This window comes from Agelaius phoeniceus, chromosome 3, assembly GCF_051311805.1.
Source record: "Agelaius phoeniceus isolate bAgePho1 chromosome 3, bAgePho1.hap1, whole genome shotgun sequence".
NCBI lineage: Eukaryota > Metazoa > Chordata > Aves > Passeriformes > Icteridae > Agelaius > Agelaius phoeniceus.
The window spans coordinates 109,648,408-109,670,260 of record NC_135267.1 but is presented as its reverse complement, the minus strand read 5'-3'; the positions used below and the strand labels follow the sequence as shown (position 1 = coordinate 109,670,260).

General features: G+C 50.5%; 1 protein-coding gene across 1 annotated transcript in view; it reads left to right on the top strand.

The window, feature by feature from the left end:
• The window catches only part of ITPKB (inositol-trisphosphate 3-kinase B), a 67,546-nt gene that overhangs the window by 36,222 nt on the left and 9,471 nt on the right, over positions 1 to 21,853 (top strand). Inside the window, exons 3-5 of the mRNA XM_077176133.1 lie at positions 15,976 to 16,075; positions 16,651 to 16,864; positions 19,763 to 19,967. Coding sequence (XP_077032248.1) covers positions 15,976 to 16,075; positions 16,651 to 16,864; positions 19,763 to 19,967 — 519 coding nt within the window. The remainder of the gene's footprint in view (positions 1 to 15,975; positions 16,076 to 16,650; positions 16,865 to 19,762; positions 19,968 to 21,853) is intronic.

The following is a 21,853-nucleotide window of genomic DNA, read 5'->3' as shown; positions in this document are numbered from 1 at the left end:
TTACAGAACCACTAACTGTAATGCCCTAAAAAGCTTACAGCTGTTTATAATCTAAGTAAAATGGGACACCTTCCCTCTGCTTGTGCTGGTGACTACATAAGAGGGACAAACCTGTGCTGCTGCTTCCATAGGCAAGTGTTGGCCAAGACTAAATACTTTTACTTATGGATTTTTTTATTCTTCTTCTGCATCCACTGCTGCCTGGACAGCAGCACTGACAGATTTAGGTCTTGTGAGATTTTTACATCTACCCTCATGAGCTGGAGCATGCGTGTTGGGGGGTCCCTGCCTTGCCCCTGTGCAGGGGTGAGCAGGCTGAGGCAGGGGGCCCAGGCAGTCACTCCCTGGGTGCACCAGCTTTGCATAGACAATTACATTTGTGATTAGGAACGGAGAGGATTTAGCCACAACATTTGCACAGCTCCTGTGCAGAGCTGTGCAATGCTGGCACGGGGTCGATACCGAACCCTAGGGTGGCAGTCCTGCCCTTGGCCCAGGGCCCATGTGCAATGCTGGCAGCAGTTTCCTTGGACATTTCACAGATGCCAGCTCAGGAGAAATGGATCCTTCTCCCTGGTGGTGTCCTGGGACATGTCCCTAGGTAGCTGTGCCACCCTAGGCATGCAGTACCCCAGTGTACAGTGGTGGGGAGGTGTGAGCCTCCCCCAGTGACGAGTGGGACTCAAATGTCTTGTGGTGGCCATGGTTTGAAACACTTTGTCTGCTCTGAGAGGGAGCACATGAAACATTTTCAGTAGTTCCTGAAGTGCTAGCACCTCAAATGACACTTTTTCATCAGTAGCTTCCTGACTTGTTTTTCATGCAGGGAGTCTTGGTGCTGCGCAGGTGAAGGAACAGTGAATCCAAATTGGTTTTATGCAAAAAATGCAAATACTGCTTTTATTAAGAGATTGCCATGTGCCAGGAATAGTACATTTGCAAAGCAGTACAGCTCATTTTCTGCAAATCTCTCCTCCTCATTCCATGTAAGGCCAGGGATCCTGTAAGGCCAGTTACATCCCTGAGAGGGCCTGGCAGCTATAGGCTGTTGCACAGAGTTGTGACTTAGCAGTAAAAAATAAGGTTTTGTTCTCCACAAGCCAAACAGTGGCTCCAAACAGCAGCAAGCTCCAAAAGGTAACTTCTGATTTCGAGTTGATCATGGCACCCTTTGTTCTGAGACTGTGAAGGTCTCAGTGCTTCTCTGTAGAGAGCTGGACTTGTTTTTCATATAGAAAATCTGCAGTGGAGATATGGGGAATTTCTAGTGATCACCCTGTAGGTGAGACTGCCTGTCTGTAGCTTCCTTCTATCCCTAATCAACATCAGGAACTATTCAAGAGCTTGGAAATACACAGGGTTTTTTCCCTTCTTTTTTTTCCTTTGGACAGGGAATGTTTCCCATGCCGGTACTACTGAACTAATACTTTAGTTTTACACATTTCTGCTTGTCCCTGACTCCACAGGTGGGATTGCCACACTGTGAGCCAGCACACTGCTAAGAGAAGTGGATTTGTGAGGCAGCTGCAGCCTCCCAGTACCTGCACAGTGCCCCAGAGTGGTTGGGGGAATTAACCCTGTAGGGCAGGGAATGCAGAGATTGCTACTTCTGCCCACACCAGGGAAGGACAAAGAGATTTGTGAACACAGGAGAATGACTGAACCAAAGAGGAAAGAGTGACCCTAGAGTGTTGATCCTGAATTGTCATGATGAAATTGCACCATAACAGTTAGCTGAACTTCCAGCAAGTGTACTCCATCCCCCAAAACGTTTGAGTTGTACTTGAAATAGGTATGCCCAAAAATGGCTTGATGTTCACCAGTTGCCTATCTCTGAGGCTCTGAGGTGGTTAAAAACTGCATAAGTTGTTGTGTTTGGTGGCATTTATACCTCACAAGCGTGGCCTGCAGCTTCCAGCTGCGTGGGAGGTAGATAAGCTGTGACCAGAGATGTTACGCAGCTCTGGCTTTGTGCAGAAGCTGGGCAGCCTGCTGCCCCGAGCTGCTGATTAAAGGACCATCCCTGTGGTTGTTGGCACCCAGCTGGGGGAGAGGAGGGTAAAAATCAGTCCATGAACTAAGAGAAACATCTGGAGAGACCTGACCCCGAGAGCCACCAAAGCATGGAGCTGAGAGACACCGTGTGTGTGGCAAGAGCTGCTCTTGTGGCTGGGTAGGCTGTGCTGCTGCTCCCCATCCGTGCTGCAAGGCAGAGGCCCTTCCCAAGAGTGAGCAGGGCTGGCTCAGCCCCCTTAAATCACTCTGGGGATGATGGCAGAGCAGTGAAAGTGGCACCCCTGTGGGTGGGACCCAGTGAAGGGACTGGCAGCAGTGCCTGTGCTGGTACAGCCACGCTGCCCTGGTCCCAGCACGCCCAGGAGTGAGGACTGTGTCAGCCCATCCTCCCCCTGTGCTCCACAAGGAAAGCCACCAGGAATTTTTGGTTCTCCACCCGCACCTCGCTCTGCTTGGAGCCTTGACTTTTCTATACCAACCCTCTGAGAGGTGTAGTGCTAGGTGTGCCCTTTTTTCAAGCCAGCTCTGAAAACGTGCACTCATTTGTTCCGAACAGGGCAGCTTTTGGCCGCATCGCCCTCTCCTCCTTTTAAACGCGCTGTAAGTAGCACAGGGCTTGCCCTGCAGAGCCCTGCCACCTCGCTGGTCTCTCAGTGCCTCACTCAGGAAAGTAGCTCACTCACTACCTCCTGCTCTACAAGCTTCAACACCGTGTAATGGAAAAATGTAGAAGTGGGGCCCGGCTGTGCGTCAGCGGCTGCCGTGGCAACGTCCGCCTGTGCCGCGCTCGGCAATAGGCGCGCGGGGCTGTCCGTCTCCAGCAGGGATGAAATGCAGCATCGAGCATCCCCCCCTCCCTTACGAGGCAGAAGGAGGAAATACCAGGGTTTGCTGGTGTCACTGGAGCTTGCCCGGTGCTAACAAAGCGCTGATTTACGAGCGCCGCGAAGAATTTCGTCGTGCTTCAAAGCAGGACAGAGGCATCTGGCACTCGGCCACCGCCTTTGCATCAGTACAGGAAAAACGCTGAATTTCTTCAAAGCTGCCACAGCGTTTCCTATTTTTAGGTTAACAATGCCTGTTTTGCTGTACAGCATCAAATGTCAACAAAGAATGAAGATCTATTTATGTTGCTTTATTGTAAAGCTGAAGCAACAGGAAGCTGTGAGCCATCTGGGTGCCTTCTGAGCCCTCCAAAAACCCCATCCTGAGTCAGTAGTAAAGCACTGGGTCACTGCCACACCAGTGGGTTTGCTTCTGATGGGGGAGAAATGATGGGAGTTTTGGGGGTTGCCTCCCTGTCCTCAGACCCTTCAGGATACAGTACACAGGAGAGAAACCAAATGCCCAGCTCTAGATTGTGCTTGCATTCAGAGACACTTTGTTCCTTGCTCTCCCTTTTTTTTGTTCCAGCTCTCCCTGTTCAAGCTCTCCCTTCTGAGGCTGCACCTCAGCACCAGTGTGCACCTTGGTGTTGGTGCCTGCATTTCACAGTCAAAAGGCTCACTGGGGGAAGGGACAGTGTCAAGGGCTCTCCTGAGGATGAGAGGTGTCAGGAAGGGCAGCAGTTTTCCAGTGTTCTACAACACTGTTGGACAAAGCCATTTTTGACAAAAGTTTCTGTCCTTAAGGAGTAATGCAGGAGCTGTGGTGGCTGGCTTACTAAAATCAACCCCAAAGGAAGTGCTGCTCTGACACTGTATTTCTGAGTTGGAGAATGGAGGACTTCCAAGCTGGATGTGTGGCTTAGGTTGTAAGATAGTCCTTGCTGCTGGAAAACACCTGGAGCATGAGTGCTGTGTTAGAACACTGATTTTACTGTGAGGGCAGGTGCCAAGTGCCTGTACACGAAGCAGATCTCAGCTCCAGAGGATGCTTGGCACCTTGGCTTGCTGGAGCAGCTCATCGAGCTGTCTCTGAGCAAGAGGAAGTGGCAGCTCCTGCCCTCTCTCCTCCTGCATGCAAACACTCGCCTGGGTGTCTGCAGCAGCCACTGAGCTGTGGGGTGAAGTCCTGGTCACTCGCTGCTCACACCCCCAGCCTCCTCCACTAGCTGCTTCTTTGGGAAGGAACCTCCTTTTTCTCCTTTTGTTTTGATTTGGAAAAATAAAAATAGAAAAAAAGCCCATCGGGGACAGAGTGACTAAGTGCTTCATGTGCTGCTGAAGTAAATGAACAGCAAAATGTCTGAGGGGAGAAGATGACTAAGTTTTTTTCTTCCTATTCTGCTTCCTTCACCTTCTAAGAGAAGCTAAACATACTTGCCTGCAGCAGGAGGAGTTCAGCAGTCGGCTCCTACCCACAGATGCAGCCTCAGAGATCGTGGGCTTGTGCCTTGATGGAAAACCCAGTTGTTCAGAAGACTGGGCGTCTTCCCTATGTTCATTTCTCTTCTCCCTTGCTCTTCCCTCAAGCCAAAATATATTTAGAAACTCCAGGACACAATGAGCTAAATTCTGCCTGTGCTACACCCATGTTTATAATGTGTTCATTGTATTGCCTCTGTTCATTGTATTGCAAGTGCCCTCACTATTTTAGGGCTGGAGATAACTACCCTTCATCTTTGTCTCCTTTTTTGGACCAGAAAATTCACTACAATTCTCTTCAACCATAACATGCTGTTCAAAGAAAGACTATCTGAGTTTTAATATGAAACTCATGATCTCTACTTCTTTAAAGGATGTCACATTCCACCCGCCTTAAAGTAGCCTCTTTCAAGAGAAATATTTAGTTTAGAAGCAATTTCACTTTTTTTTTTCCCCAAAAAAAGCAATCAGATCTCTGGATCTGTCTACCTGAATTGCCTGGGTGATCCTTGGGCGATGCTGTTTGTGGTCAGTGTGTTGTCAGCATTGCTGTAGAACTTAGACCCTCTCTCCCCACATCCGGGACTCCCACGCAGGGCACTCACCAACTCTGCTATTACCCTGACTGAGCAGTGTTTCCCCCCAAAACCTCAGCATGTCCCCATTTGTGCCTGGGCCAGCAGCAGCCCCCAGGGCTTTCCTGGGGTCCTGAGTAGGCTCACTTGGCAGGGACAGAGTGTTTTTCCCCAAGCATCCTCTCCCTGCTGCAGGGATTCAACACACAGCCATTGCAGAGGTGATTTTCTGCTATTAATGCTCAAAAGAAACTTCCATTTTCCTGTTTCAGATGAGCATTTCCCTTTTGAGTTAGAGAAACCTTTTCCTCCCCAGCACCCTGTGTAAAGCTGTGAACATGCACCAAAGCAGCAAATTTCTTTGCTGGCCCCTGCAGTCCCCTTTCCACCAAAACTCGGTGTTCCCCCAGCTGACACCTCTGCAGCATGGCATGTACCAGCTCTGAGGAGACTGAGGCCAGTCACACAGGAGTGATAAGCTTTTCCTCAGTTTCTTAGAAGTTAACAGCTGAAATCCTCTTTTTCTTCCCCCGCCCCACCCCTGCGTGTCAGCGCAGGGTTGGGTTGGAAGATCCAGCGCTGCGTGCCGCACCAGGATGTAGGGTTGGGTAACCCTCTGTGTGTCTGAGGATCCCATTCCCTTCCCTAAGGGCTCAGGGGAGTGCCTGGGTGCAGCAGGGCTCACCAGCTCTGCTCACCAGTCTCAGAGGCAGCGTGGAAGGAGCGGTGGAGGATGAAACCTCCTTGCCTGCTGCTGTGACAGCTTCTTCCCCCAGTGCCGTGCCGGCCTTCCCCTGGCACAGCGCTGCCCAGCCGGCCCCTCGGATGCCCTCCCAGCAGGCAGGCGTGCCAGGACGTTGGCTTTGGGAGCACAGGTAGGTACCTGGCCCTGCAGGAGTGGAGCTGTGGAGCTGCAGCTGACATTTTTCCATGACTCATAACTAAAATGGTGAAGGGGTGCGTGTAAGGCTCTGACTCCGAAAATGAAGCCGAGGATAAAATGACTGGTGGTTCTGTGTGAGGTCTGCTCGCTGCCAGCCCTTCTGCTGCAGTGGGCTGGGGGGCAGCTGAGATGTGCTGTTAATAAGAATTCCTCCCTCCATCCTGGTCTCCAGGGTCCCACATGGCTGCTCACAGCCGGTGCCCTGGCTCTGCCGAGCCGGTGCCACCCTCTGTCCCCGCCAGGCTGGGTGAGCCTGCTCCTGGGTGTGGCAGTGAGGAGCTCCCTGCCTGGCAGAGCATGAGTGCAGCTGGGGCTGGATCTGTGTGGATAGGGAATAGGGTAATCTAGCTGATGTAAATTTGGTAGAGTCCCTGTTCTCAGCCCGACTCTGCTGTGTGGAGAATTGGGAATGAGCAGCTGATGAGATGGTCCATGTTTGAAGCCCTGTAATTGGCTTGGTCTTGCCATGCTCTTGGGAGCCTCTGGCTCCAGCACAGCCTGTGGTTGATGTGTCCAGTGAGGAAGGAGTTCCCACAAGCAGCTGCTCCTAAAGTGCATGGTTTGTGCTTCCCATATCCATTCAGGGCAGTGCGGCTGGAAAGCTGGTGGGGGAGGAAGTCTCAGGGCACCCACAGGGTGGGCTCAGAAGCAGAGTTCACCATGGTGAATGAGCTTGTGTCTCTCTCATTTTGAGGGAGAGAAGTCTCATGTATGCCCACAAGCCCTGGTTCCTCCAGGAGTAATGCAGAGCTGAAAAGCTGAGCTGAGCTGCCCTTACCTGCAGCACATGGGGAGACTGCTCTGTGGGTGCTCAGTGCCTGTAACAAATTTCGCTTTGCCTTCAGGTTTAGGCCACTTTTTTAATAGCTCTTAGTGCTCTTTAGAGACCAAACCCTCTGAGATGCTGTGCTAAGTCTTGTGGGGAGATGCTTTGGGCACTGTGTGGGGCATGCACAGCAGGTCTGCAGCTGTGAGGAGGGTGCTGCATGGCGTGTGCCTGTGGCTTCCTGGCTGCTTGCAATGCCTCTCTCTGGGCAAAGAGGTTTCCCAAAGCCATCGTGTTTCTACCGTGCTCCTTCTGTAAGGATCTGAGACCAAGGAGGCTCAAACTGCACTCCCATTCCTGGAGGAGCTTCTGCTGGTTGCTGATTATGTTTAGGAGCTGCCTAGGAGAAGGGGACCATGACATGGTGATGTGTTGGGAGTGCTGGGGAGCCACGGCCAAGGCAGGCTGGTGCTTCCAGCAGCTCCTGTGCAAGCAGAAACTCCTCCAGCCACTTAGCAGGGGATTCATGGTCCCAGCTCCAAAGCAGGAGAGACAATAACACTCCTAAATAGTACTTTAAATCACCAAAGTGCTATCTAAACACGAGGGACTCCAAACACAAATGAAAGTGCTAAACTGATTTAAAGGGGAATTAAAAGGTCACGCCTGTTGAACATTTAGCTTTAGAGTTTAGTCATGTTTGTGAAACTTATAACTGCTCTTCTAAATCACCTTTTTACACTTCCTATACCCAGTAAATGTGAGCATGTTCAGCGCTAATGACTAATTTTAAAAATTCTCTATTCTAAACAAATTTCCACAGCCAGAGCTTGGCCCTTTCTTTTCTTCCCTTCCAGCTCTGCCTTCTCACTTCACAGAAGGCACTCCAAAAGTATGTGAACTTTTCCCTTCAGAGAAGGGAGATGTGTTTCTCATGCACACACTCCACAAAGTGAAGTGCAGTTAAGGTGAAACAGCAGAAGAGCAGGGATCTAACTCCATGAGTGGACAGGGCCAGGGACCAACAATGGAAACGTTTTCTGTGTCCAAAACCAGTGTGAACCAGTCTGGGGGTTTCAGCAACAGCAAAACTCAAGTCTGCAAGCCAGGCCTTTCTCACCCAGCTTCTCCTGCAGATTGCTTCACTGGCATGGCATGACTTGGCTTGGCTAACCTTGCTTGTTTATCATCAGTGCTTATGGGCATTATGCTGCCAGGGTGTTGCATGTACAGCATCCGTATCAATGCCCTCTGTGCTATGCCAGAGGAAATGCTTCACATGGCTACAGTGGCACTGGGAGTCAGTGGCAGCCCTGCCTGGCCCGTGTCCACCCTGCTAGGTAGTGCCAGAATGAAAGGATGAGTGATGTGATATCATCACACCATAGCGTCTGCCTGCTCTGAGCCTTCTGCGGGGAGGAGATCCCTGTCCACCCCCCCTTCTCTGGGGACATGAGCTCTAGGCATTTCAGTCATTCCTGAAGCTGACAGAAAGAAATCAGTCTCAAAAAAACCCCCAGGTATTAAGAACAAAGTGTTTCTTTGTTCCAGTCATTGAGGTTACTCCTGTGTTTGGTGTCTCTGACCCAGGTGCCTCCAGGCAGGCTGTAAATGTGTCATCCTGGTTTAAATCTCTAAAAACTTACCTTCAAATTGAAGGTAGTTCAGAGTGTTTGGCAGCTTCTGTCCTATGATTAACTCTATCAATCTAAATCAGCCAGATTGGAGATAACTGGCACTTTTATGATCTCCTGCTGGCCTGACTACCTGTGTTCCCAACATGCCCTGTGCTGACACCCCCCCTTTTCCAAAGGACTCCAGGGTTTGGCTCATCCCTTGGGAGGATACGGCAAAGTCTATAGCTCCCATCCCAGATCCCTGACATGTACAAGCACAGGTTTTGTATTCAGGTTTTTTATTGCAGGAGGTCTGTGCCTTACCAAACCACTGCCCTCTGGGACACTCTGTTGTGACTTTCAGGACCTGAGTCTCTTCTGTATCCTAAACTGCAGCTCTGGTCTGTAGGGAGCTGAGCTGGACTTCAAATCAAGTAACCAGAGTCCAGTGCAGTTGTTTGCTGTCAAGAAGGGCACAGCTCCTGGTCTCAGCATGTGGCAGCTAGAAGCAGTTTGGGATTCACAGTGGCAGGGTTGGGAATGCTGCAGGCATCCTTCCCTGCCAGCAGCATTGAGAGTGAGAAGTGCTAGAGCCAGCACAGGCACAGGAGCCCATGTCCCCAGCATGTGCTGTGCTGCTGCAGGAGCTGAGGAGCTGAGACGATGTTTGGAACTAGAAAGATGGTGGTGAATACCCTAGAACTGGGAAAGGGATCAAACACAAGTCTCCAGATGGAAACAGAGCAGTTTCCATCAAAGCTGATGACAAGTTCCCTGATAGAGGGGTGCAGGGTCAGATCTCTGGGCAGCACATCCCGTTTCTCAGCTGGAAACCTGATCTGGCTGCCTGCAGCTCTGTGCCCCAATGAGCTGCACTGCTCTGGGGCTCTTCTCACAAATCAGTTCACCAAGGCCCACTTTTGGCTACCAGCAAGGATTTTTATAGTCTGCTGACTTTTAAAGGCTTGCTGCTTTCTGGGGAGGAAGCACTGTACAGCTTAAGTAGCAGTCCACCAAATGTGATTAGCTGTTTCTGAATCACTCACCTTTTCCAAGCTGAAAATTGCTTAACAAATCTTACTGGTGTGTACATAATGAGTAACAAATACATTTGCAGAGATCTGGATCAGTTCCCACTCAGGAAAGCAGGCTGAACATATCTGATGCTGGCAATTAATAATTCCACTGGCTTTATGGGAGGGTCATTTGTGGCTGATCTGCATTAGGTGTTCAGCTTTGCTTCAGTGAAGGCTCTCCACCAGAAGAAATGCCTCATGGAGACAACAGTAGCTCTGAGGCTCCAATGCAGGCTTTTCTTTCACTCTCACTTAGGCTTTTTTGTCTTCTTCCCTTCTTTGCCAAACTGGCCAGAGAGGTCTAACAGCACTGTCCTCTCTGTAGCCATTTCCCCCGAGTGTGGTGTTGACGTGGCTGCTGCTCCACTCTGCTCAGGGTTTGTGGGTGGTGAGGAGGTTCCAGATGTCCTTCCAGGCAGTGGGGGACTGCTGTGCTCCCGGCTCCCAGCCCCTCTGCTTCCTTCCATTGTCAGCAGGGAGGTCAGGCTGGAGGGCTGCTGCTCACTCATCTGCCTCTGCTCTTTCTGATTCTCCTTGCCTCCATCACAAGCAGGAAGAGGGAGCCTGCAACAGGCTCCTGTTTTTTTCCAATACGCTGGAATATTTTTTCCATGATCTGAACAGATGTTCCTGGCTTTCACGTGTTTTTTTACTGAGGCTCCTCTATCACACATGCTGATCTCTGCAGACAGCAGAGAAGCAGTAGCTTTATCTCTGTGACCCTCTACCCCAGATCTTTAGTCTTGGTGGGACAACTCCCTGATCCCACTGGAGAAAAGGGCATTCCTCACAAAACCAGAGGGGAGTGGTTTCTCTCTTGTGAAAGGCAAAATCATTCCTGGCTAAAACAAGACAATTCTGAAAAACAAAATGGTTGAAAGTAAAAGAGTGCATGTGTTAGGATTTTTTCTCACTCTAAATGAAATGGAGACCTTGGAGAGTAGCAGAAGCTGCTACACCCCAACAGAAGTAACTACACCCCAACAGGAGCATCTATACCACAGTCATCAAAATAAGACTTTATCTAATAAGACTTGGGGCTTTACACTAGAATTTCTAGGCAACCAGAAATGCCTGTCAGTCATCACAAGGTATTTCCTTGTATTAAGTTCAGTGAAGCCTGATGTTGGGCCTCACTTTATCTTTGCTCAGTGGAAGCTGTGGGACGTGGAACTGGCATTGCTTCTGCCGGGTTTTGGGGAGCTGCTGAAACTTTTGTGTTACACCTTTTGTGACTAAATCAAGAAATGCCCACTGATCCAAAGCCCCTCTCTTCCATTGCCAGCTGCTCCTCTGGCCAAAACAAGGCTATTTATCTGCTGTGCAGTACAGAAGCATCAGCAAGGATGAGAGGGGTTTGTGTAGGAGGAAGACAATTCAGAATATGGGCTGTCATTGCTGCCAGCATCAGGGACAGTGGTCACAGCCTGAAGGACAGAGGCAGCCAGGGGCTGAGAGATGGCAAAGCCAAGCAGACACCCTGCCCTGCACCATCACATCACAGGTTTTTCACTGTGTATGCTGCATTTTGGTCACCCCCAAGGCAGGACACAGCAGGAGGAGGAGGAGGAGGCATTCATTCCATGGTACCTGCCAGCTCTGCCCTGCGCGCCCGGCCTCCAGCACAATGAACAAAGCTGGCCTCCCCACCAAGGCTGCAGTGACAAGGTTTTTCCCAGTCAAGGGAAACAATCATCACTAGGGAAACCTTAACTACTTTTTAAAGAGCAAAAGAAAACACATTCATTCTTTTAAACATGGAAAACTAAATGGCCTCTTTTTCCTTGGCTGGATGTGCATGGCCGTGGAGCGGGCTGGCACGGAGGGAACTTTGCAGGCAAAAGTTCCCTCCACTCATTTAGTTATTAAAGAGGAGGGCTCTGTGGAGCAAAGTTTGCCCTTCTCAGCCCTTGCTGCCTTGCTTTTTTAAATCAGAAAGGCTCTGGCCACCTGACCCTCCTAGCTGTGAATGAAACATCTTGGAGCCTGCAACAGCACAGCTTCATGTCACTTCCTAGAAAATCTGGAAGCCAGGGTCTCACTTATTCAAGTCCCTGGACTGCAGCAACCCTAGTGAAACTTGGGGAAGCAGTGGGCATTGGTGACACTACTGTCTCCTCATAGTTGTCCTGCATCTCTTCTGATCCTAGGATATTTCATTATTTTTCTGGGAGAAAGGAGCTGAAGCTCTTTTCACAATTGGGAAAATCATTAATTTAATGCTGCTCCCACTCTTTTCCATCCCCTGGCCCAGCTGTGTAATCTTGCCTCTAACCATGTTAATAAAAAGCACTAAAATACAGGTCCAGCTCCTACTATTTCCAGGAGCATTTGGTCCCATAAAACCATAGGAAAGCATAATTTCAGCAAATTAAATCAGTTACTGCCTATCTCTCTGGCTGAATGCATGGAAAGGGAAGAGCACCCTGCTGGCTCCATGCATGGGGAATAACACCAGTCAAATTCCACCAGTGTCCATGCTGGGAAAGGGAGGCCACAGGCAGTCTGAGAAAGGCACATCTCCTTTGAGCAGACATTAAAGGAATAAATATGCAATAGAGAAAATGTACAGCAGGCACTGAGCTCATCAGTCACTTTTTGTTTAATCTAATTAAACACAATATATCCTCTGACCTTCTGCACTGGCACTAAATTCTCCTGTGTTGTTCTTTCCATACGAACCTCTATTGACAGATGGGGAAAGCCTAGAGTTTGCTTTAAGCTTCAGATAAGTAAAGTTAAACATACAGCCGATAAAATTGTTTTGCCAGCACTCCTCTCCCCCTGACCAATTGTGGGTGCTCACTGGGAGGGATTAACTCCTCTGGCCTGTATCCCACTCCTGGCTTGGGATACTGCTCTGTGCGGTAAACAAAAGCTGTAAGAGGGCAGAGGCAGAAGCAGAGTGCTGCAGAAACCCTGAGAAGTTATTTTTTAGAGTTGGTTCTGCACTTGCTGAGTCTCTTTTCCATGTGGCAGACTATTAGGGAAAACAGTGCCATTCCTTGCTAAATATATTTCCAGAGTCACTAAATAATTTACTTAACAGCTAATCAGTTGGCATTTGCTGATGCTGAACCAGGTTTTATATAAAAAGTGTTGAATTGCATCAGACACCTCGTGCACATTCCCTGCTTATACAGGTTCCATGCTCTTGCTGCCTGTGCAAGAGTGCAGTCAGTCCACACAGCTTCCTGAGTTTTCTGGGAGGCAAAGGGCTGGGTTTGGGGGAGAGCTGGAAGCCAGGGTGCCACATCAGGTGCAGGCTTTGATCATGCAAAAGGCTTGGAAATGTGCTCACCTTTTGAAATGACCACCTGCAGGTTCAGCTCCTTGCAGGCAAATGAGAAGAGCACGGATCTGCCCTTCAGCTGCATACTTGGTAATGCCACCTGCAGAGCTATTTCTTTCAGTATGGTGAAAAATCCTTTGAGTCCAGGGAGTTACCACACCTCCATGCACCTACAGCTGTGCCTGTGCTCCTGGATGTGTGAGCAAATAACTCCTTGGAATGTAAACCAAAAGTTACAGACTACTACAGAGCCCGGAGGTGACTACCTTATGGTTCCCAACAGGCTGACACAGTGTTAAAGAAGATTTCTTTACTGTAAATAGCCTTAATACTCAATTTGTCTATTAATAGCACCAGGCAGGGCAGGAGGCAGTGGAGGGGCTGTTTCCTGCATGTGGCTGTGGAGTGAGACTGGAGTGGTGTGAACCTTGTGGCTCTGGTTTTCCATGGCTGGCTGCAGAGCCTGACATGAGGGTTGGCATGGCCAGGATCCCAAACCCTGGGCTTTGAGATCTCTGATTGCACATCAGTGTCTGAATAAACAGAGACCTCTTGCCAGGGAGAAGGATATGGTGAACCACCCTGCAGATGGTTAAAAGCCACCTCCCATCTCTCTTGGGGCTCAAGGGAAAGTACAAAGGCTGACTTTCTGGAGCAACACTCTACCTAGGGAGAATTTTGCTATCTTCAGGCAAAGGGAGTGGCAGGATCCCTGGGGGCATTGGCCAGTGTTGCTCCTCTGGGATCCCCTCTGCTGCCTGTCCCAGAGATCAGATGGAGTCATGCAGCTGCTGGTTTAGTAGGGGACCTGCACCTTGCAATACTCAGCCTTTTGAGCACTGCCACAACACAGCAACATTCTTTTGGTGAAGCAAACTTCTCCTTACTTCATTGGGAGGGGGCTCAGTTGTTAAACAAAAATCCAGTGGCTCCTGAAGGAATCAGAGGGACAACAGTCCCTCTTCTCCCCTATTAGGGTCCAGTGGTTACCCCTGTGAGAAGCAGGGAGAAAGGGGCTCTGTGAATCAGAATTGTGGGTCACCCCTGCAGCAGTGACAACTGACCTTGCAGTCGATTTCCAGCAGGCTGGGAGTGGCTTGAAATGGATGAAGCTTGCCTCAAGTTTCACCATAAAAGAAGTTGTTACACATGTCCTTAAAACTTGGGTTGGAAATACCTGACTAAAGGTGTGCCTGAAACCAAGTGAGGCCTGGGTGAAAACATTTCCCTCTGGCATAGAGGGGGTGAGGACGTGCTACCTGTTCCTCGGGTGGCTGTGCTGAGTGACTGGCTCTCTGACCCGTTCAGATCAGCAGAAGGGTTGTTTTTGTTGAGTTTTGTGTCTCCAGGGGACTCAGGGTCATTATCCTACCCTGGGAGCAGTGCTGGAATGGAGAGCATCACTGCTGGGAAAGCCCTGGCAGGGGGAAGCCAGAGTGGCTTGCTCTGCTTTGGGGACTGTTTGCCTCCATTCTGCCTGTACCTTGAAGTACCTCAAGGTTTTAACTGTAAAGCTCTAACCACCATCAACCAAAATCTTGGCTTGGGAAGGCACATTGCCTTGGCATGTTTCCTGGGACTGAGTGACTTACGATGCTGTGCTGCAAGTGAGGGGAGGACTCCTTCTTTTAGAGGAGGTGGGTCACACTCCTTTAGAGTCCAAACTCCCCCGGAGACTTTCTCTTCCCCCTTTTTTCATGACATCAGCCAGGACTTGATGTTACTATTTTAAAAACAAAAGGAGGGGACACCCCCCCGCTTCCCCTTCGCTCTCTGCCAGAAGGAGAACAAAGAACAGCTAAAACACACAAGTTCTGGCACTCTGTGTGGAAATAAAAACATTCATCCTCATGTCAGGTAGGGAACTGCCCGACCCCCCTGCCAAAGCAAGCAAGCCCTCGGCGTGGAGGAGCCCTGGAGAAGGGGATGCCCGGTGTCACCCCGTGCTTGGGCAGCTGCTGCCAAACTCCTGCAAGGCTGTCCCAGTGCCAGGCTGTGCTGGGACGCTCCCGGCCACAGGCAGCCTTCCAGGGAAGGGCTGCCCTGCTCCTCCCAGGCTGCGAGGTGGGGAAAGACCTTGATTCTTCCCCTCTCCCACTCCTGTGCTGCCCACCCTGCATCTCCCTGCTCCCCGGCGGGCTGGTGCAAGGGATAACCCTGGTGTAATTTCCACGCTTTAGACACGAACATCTCTGTCTGGCTTCTTGCTGCTCGCCATTTAAACATGTCAGCAGTTCCCAGCACGGATTCCTGTGCTGTGAGTTCACCCCCAGCAAGCATCCAAACTGCAAGTTGGGGCTGCTGGCTCTTCCCTGCCTGTCTGTGAAGCATTACTGGAACAGGGGCCAGTTCTCCAAACACGAGGAAGAGATTACTTGGGCTTTCTGGAAGGCTCCCTCCCATGCCTTCACAGCGGAGCAAATGAGGATAATTTATCTGCTGGCTTCCAGCTGAACCCAGGAGCTTGGAGCAGCCAAGGACTACACTGTTTGTCCCAGCTCCTGCAAGAAGGCATTTTTCCATTGTTGCCCTTGTATATCGTTCACATAATTTGTTTGTGCCGTCACCTTCTGGGGCCAAGATAAGAGGTCATCCCCTGCCTTTTGCTGGTGGTGTGTTCCCTAGAACAATCCAGGGAAAAACTCGCAGGAAGGAGCCGTTTGTGCCGTCCAGTGCAGCCTTCGTTAGAGCCATGTAAATAGTTTTGAGCAATCTATCTGGTGAGAAACACAACGTGTCAGCAGGGAATTGTTCTCTGAACTGTAGTTACGGATGGGCCAGAGCGGGCGGATCAGCACACGTGGGCTGCCAGCTTAATGGACACAGCAGCTGCCTTTCAGGGGGAACAAAAGCCAGGCAGGGAGCCTCTGTGTGCCTGTGCTCTTGTTCCCCTCAGGACCTGCAGCTCGGTTTTGTGGCTGGATGGCAGTCCTGGGTTGCCTTCCCTCTCCATCTGCTGCGATCTAATGCGGTGCCCAGGGATGGGGTAATGTCCCTGCAGTGCCCAGGGATGGGTCAATGTCCCTGTGGTGCAGTGCCCAGGGATGGGTTAATGTCCCTGCTGCTCCACAGAGGGATGCAGGGAGCAGCAGGGACGAGGCAGTGCGGATGGCTGGGCGCTCTGCAGCAGCAGCAGCCAACTGGAACAACGCTGTAACACCATCCACTTCAGTGAAGTTACTCGTGATTTTTGAATGTAGAGTTGAGGCCCAGAGGCTTGGCACAGCACAATGGGAAAAGAGCAGATTTTCTGTTTGCTTCCATCCTGCGCTGGCTCTCGTGCCTCTTTCCCTGTCCAGAACAGCTGCGTGCTGCCTGAAGTGACTTTACAGACAGTAAAAGCTTAAAACATTGCATTCACCTTCATGATTTTTTTTCCCCTCAGAGCAAGTCATGGAGGAAGATCAAGAATATGGTGCACTGGTCCCCGTTTGTGATGTCTTTCAAGAAGAAGTACCCTTGGATCCAGCTAGCGGGACATGCAGGTACAGAGCATGGGGAGGCACAGAGTGGGGGCAGGGCCCTTCATTATCCCAGCTTAATGAGCTTTGTTGGCCTCAATTGCTTCAGGCTGCTGCATGAGTGTCACAGCTTGCAGCTCCCAGTCTCTAGCCCAGGAGAGTGACTTAATCTAAATGCTAGTGAGGGTAGTGTGAAGGTGCTCTGAGCTTTCAGTCTCCAGGGCCAGCAGGAATTATTGCTGCTTTTTCCTGGGTGCTTTGGGTGAGAGCCAGGCCCAGCTCCTGACCCATTGCCAAGCAGGTGATGCTGCCCAGCACAAAGGTGCCCCACACATGAGCATAGACACAAAGATGTGAGCCTGGAGGAAAGTGCACAGAAGATGTGAAGCAAACATGGTGGGTGCTGCAGGAGGGGTCTCTGCCTTCTTGGCGTGTGACAGTGCTGCTCATAAACCTCTGGCAACCTGAGCTTTTCAGTCCCTGCCTGTAGGGACTCCTTGGGTGCAGGTGTAAATGGAGCTGCTCCCAAGGTGTTGGGCTGCCCTTCCTGTCCCCCTGCCACCCAAAGCAAGTGCCACATTGTCCCTTGTGCCCCTCAGGTAGTTTCAAGGCGGCGGCCAATGGCAGGATCCTGAAGAAGCACTGTGAATCGGAGCAGCGGTGCCTTGACCGCCTCATGAACGATGTCCTGAAGCCCTATGTCCCTGCCTACCACGGAGATGTGGTCAAAGATGGGGAGAGATACAACCAGATGGAAGATCTGCTGGCTGAGTTTGACTCCCCCTGTGTTATGGACTGCAAAATGGGGGTCAGGTGAGTGGCACGGGGGAGGTTTTCTGAGTTTTAAGATGGGATATTCAAAGGTAAATGCATCTCCTAGGTAAAACTGCCTGAAACACACAATTAAGAATACCAGGCTCACCTGTCTTCAGGTAAAGCTCAGCCAATACCATGATAGAGCCAGGGGGAAAACTGGGCATGGAAAGGATACACCAGGCTCCTTCCTTCTCTGCTTGTTGACTGTCCTGCATGCTGGGAAAGGTTTGGTATGGTGGAGGGGACAGCACTCTGCTTGGTTTGGGTACACAGGAATGGCACAGTAGCTGTTGGAAGGTTCTCTCTGCCACATGAGGACACAGCCAAGGCATGGGGTGTAGGAGATCCTGCCCAGGGTGCCAGAGGGATGAAGTAAAGACTCTTTGAAAGGCACAATTTCAGTGAGCGAGAAATTTTCCCTCTGCTCAGCCTTTGCTCTGATGCGCACTGGAGGGATAAAATGCGTGTGCTGAGTAGCTCAGTGCCTTTCACGCAAAGCCCTTGAAATATTTCCTAACAGATGAGCAACATTACCCATGTCCTCCTTGAGAACCATCTCTCCAGATCCACCAGGATCCCAGGCTACAGCCACTTGGCCAGCAGCAGTTGTTGAGTGAGCCGTGCCACAGCTGACGAGGGTGTCCCAGAGCAGATGGGAGCAGGCTGGTGGCCCCAGGTGGCTGCCAGTTTTGGGACAGCCTCAGGCCACCCCTCAGCCCTGGGTGTGCTGCAGGCTGGTGACAGGAAGGGCTGAGACCCCCCTCGCTGGCAAAGGCGCAGCCCAGACATGGTGGAGACGCGCTGCTGGAAAAGCTGATGGTTTCTGTGGGAGGGAGGAATCTTTTTTTCCCCTCCTGAATCCCGATGTGAAACTCGAACTGGCGTGCCGGGCTGCCGGCAGGGAAGAGGCGGGGAATACTTTCCAGCAGAGGGGTGGAGGGAAGGGCAGAGGGCCCGGCACAGCCATGTGGCCCCGGCTGGCACTCACATGCTGCTCTGGGAAGGAAACAGGGCTCACTCTGGACCCAGACAGCAGCCACCAGGAGAAGAGCTGCTGGACGTGCTGCCCAGGTGCCCCTGTGGCTGTCTCTGGGAGGGAAAAAGCTTCCCATGCACAGATCACATGTCAGGTGATTTATGCACCTGGGGTTTGGGAGCTCAGGCAAGGGGGCAAATGTGCTGGGCATCGTTATCCTGAAATAAGATGGTGCCATGGGAGGAGCTGGTGATAGAGGATGAATGGAGTTAATGCTGTGGAATGGGGCATCCCCATGGCTGAGCAAATAATCTAAACCTCAGGGGTATTAAACCTGTCCTCTGAGCCAGCAGCTTGCTGCCAGGCAGATAAAGATTTGTTTTTTTCATGCCAACCTGGCTTTGGGATGTGGCAGCCTATTCCAGTCGCTCCTAAACAAAACTTTGTCTTTCTTAAGCCTTGGTGATGGCCCATGCCTGAGGCAATGGGGAGGACCAGGCCACAGACATTGATGATCTGTCATTCTCAAAAGAAGACATTCTAGCCCTCTGAGCCGTGTGAGCAGCACTTCTAAGCATGCTGCTGCTTTATTCTGCTGTTTTATTCTGTCTGCACCAACATCATGAATTTGGTGGTCTCAGTCAAGGAAAGGACTTTCATTGCTTTTACCTGCAGTATTTTTCAAGGGGGCTGATGGCCTGGGGATGTCTGCCCTAAGCAAAGGCACCAGTTTGCCTTGTGGGACACAGGAACACTGTCCCACATAATCCACTCAGCACCCTCCCAGCTTGTTTTGCTTGGTTCTGGAGGTGAATCACACACTCCGTGCTGGGATTTTGGCACAAGAGACATGGGGACAGGGCACTGTCCCTCTGCAGAGCTGGCCATGGCTAGTGGAAGGTGTAGAACAGTGACAGATAGGGTCATTCCTGTGTTGTTTTGCTGGGATATTTCACCCAGCTTGGTAGGCTGTTTGAGGAGGGCCTGGACACTTTCCAGGCTGAGCCAGGGTTGATTTGGGAGCTGCAAGAGGAATTCCACGGTGGTTTATTATTGCTGTAGGAAGTATTACTTTGTAGATAATGGTTTTATGCATCTGCCAGAGTGCAGAACTTTTCCGCCACTCTGCTCTGGCACAGAGGGGTGCCTCTCTGAAGTATGGATAAAACCAAGGTCTTGGCACACTCCTCTGCACCTTGCATCTTCCTTCCCCCATTCCCCCATCCTGGCTGCACCCTGTGGACCTGGGGTGGTGGTAAGCACCTGGCCAAGGTTGCATCCCTTCCTGTGCTTCATCTTGAAGAGAAAGCTTTTGCTAGGAAGTCCACTTGAAGCAGACCTATACTGGGCAAAATATCCCCAGAAAAACACCCAATTTAGCATCTGGTGAGGCAGAGCCTTCGTGGTGCACAGAGTGAGGGAAGGCAAAAGCACAGGAGAGGCACAGGAGCAGCTTTGGCTGATCCTCAAAGGGAGCGGCAGCTGATGCTGAAGGATGGGACACAGTAATGTCCTTCTTGTCTTCAATTCAGCTGGCTCCCAGAGCATGTGCACAGTTTGGGCATATCTTGAAAGTCATGTTTAGCTCAGGTTTCCTGAACTTTGGGGTAAGCTCAGGGCAAGGGATGGCACGAGGAGGCTGCTGGGGTGGCAGCAGCAAGAGAAATAACTTCCCTTGTTATTGCCAGACTGGTTGTGGTTCCTTGATGAACTGAAGAGATATCAGGTCTGGATGATGGAGTGATAATTAAATCAGGATCAATTCAGCCACAATGAGGCTTGCTCCAGCATTTCCTATGCTGCACTACTCCTTAGGGATCAGCTCTCCTGGATCAGCCTGATTTCTGGGCTGAGGGCTGTCTGTGGGTGTATGGCACCTCATGTGGTGCCCTGCTCACACACCCCCTCACTCCCTGCAGAACGTACCTGGAGGAGGAGCTGATAAAGGCCCGGAAGAAGCCGAGCCTGAGGAAGGACATGTACCAGAAGATGATTGAGGTGGACCCTGACGCCCCCACTGAGGAGGAGAACGTGCTGCGTGCCGTGACCAAGCCCCGCTACATGCAGTGGAGGGAGACCATCAGCTCCACCGCCACGCTGGGCTTCAGGATCGAAGGCATCAAGGTGAGTCTGGCCAGTGTGCAGAGCAGGGGAACAGCTCACTAGCCAAACTCACAGAGGTACACACACAGAGCAAATTAAATTAATTAATAAATTAAAAGAAATCGGTTCAAGAAAGGTGTAGATGAGCATCAGTCATTGGCTGCCTTTATTCCCATCATGAAGTGCTTTCCTGAGTGTAAGGATGTGCTTAACCACATGCTTTCCTGAATCTGGGTCAAGGCTCCTACTGCTCTTTGAATTTGGGCTAAGATAAAACTCTTCAGTTGGGATCGTGGCAAAGTTTACAGCTATTACCCAGAAATATATTAAAAATAAAGAAATTTAGGTGCTTTCTCTTTTTAATGATCCAAAAGGACAAGGTAAACAGTGGTAAATTTGAGGTTTGATCGAAATAGGAAAACAGCTGTAGCAGAGAATTCAGGGAGAGTTTCAAGGGGAGCAGGAAGGGAAGTTGTTTCAGGGCACTGGGATGTCTTTTTCTACATACATGCAGTCTTATCATGCATACATACATGCAGTCTCATACATGTGAGAGCAGCTCACATCTGGACATCCCCAGCCCCTGCAGCCAAAGCACCTCACAGGCACCTCACCCAGGGCACTGCTGCTCTTCTGAGAATGCAGCTGAGCTCAGGGCATCATCCTGAGGATGGTTTTAGACATAATCTCATTACATCAGCTGCTTGGTTGATTTCTCCCTCCCTGCAAAATACAAAGTGCCATCCTCCAACTCGAAGACTCAAATTAGTTGTTTGCTTTCAATTCTGCTCTGCCACTGGGCTGAGCCATTAATCCAAATCCCAGCTTGAACGTGTGCCCATCTGTGGTTGGAGCTGTGAGCTCAGCCACAGTCAGTAAGGAGGGTGTGTTTACCAGCCTGTAAGGAAGATTCAGCAGCTGAACCCCATGAAATGGGACAAGCACACACAGCTGCACTTTCTGCCAGCACCTGCATGCACATGTAAGCTGCTGTCTGCTCCTGCTCAGAGCAGCACTCACACTTCTGGAGACACCAGCTGGGATGCTTCTGTGTCCCCAGCAGGTGAGCCAGCCCAGGAGATTTTCTCCAGGGAGGTGAGAAAGATGTTGGGATGGCACTTGAACAGTTAGGTCTGTAAGCATAGAGTATTAGTGATACTGCTTGCATGAGCACCAGCAGTGGCCTATGCCTTTTGCTAGCCAGCCAGTGTGAATTAAAGCTAATAGCACACTTGAGCCAAGGGTTTCATTGCATGCCTGGGCATGGTGTTGCCTTGGCAGCCACGGGGAGCTCTGTCAAGTTGTGTTTGCAGTAATTCAGGCTTGGGTAGCTGCTGAGGGCCCAGGCAGTAGCTCAGAGCAGCCACTTGCTCTTAGTGGAAACAGTGGCTCATACCTGCATGTGTCTTGATTGGAGGAGTTTCTGTCTCTTGATCACAGATTATTTTTCTCCTCTCCAAGTTGGGCAGAATTCTCCCAGAGTGCCTGTCTGGGTTTCTGTAGCCAAACCTCCTGCCTGAAGATAGCAGTGTCAAAATGACAGAATTAAAACAAGTGAAGCTGGTCCCCAATAAAGCCCTCACAACAGATTTTTTAGACTTCCTTGGCAGCATTTCCAATTGGGACTAAAGCTCCCATGCACTGGTTCTTCCCCTGCTTTCTTGGTGTAAGCAGAAATATCTATTTATAGTCCAGCATGATATATCCTTGGCCTCCAGTGGTGCTTCCCAGTCTGGGCATGTTTAGGGGGCAGGCTATATATGAAGCACTTGAAATTAAAAAATGTAAAAAAAAAAAACCCAAAACAAACCCCAAACAAATCATATCCCCAGGGAGGCCAAAAAACCCTGTGAAGGGAAATAAAAGCCATAAAGGAGTTATGAGATTTGTACCTCTGTTTAGCCAAC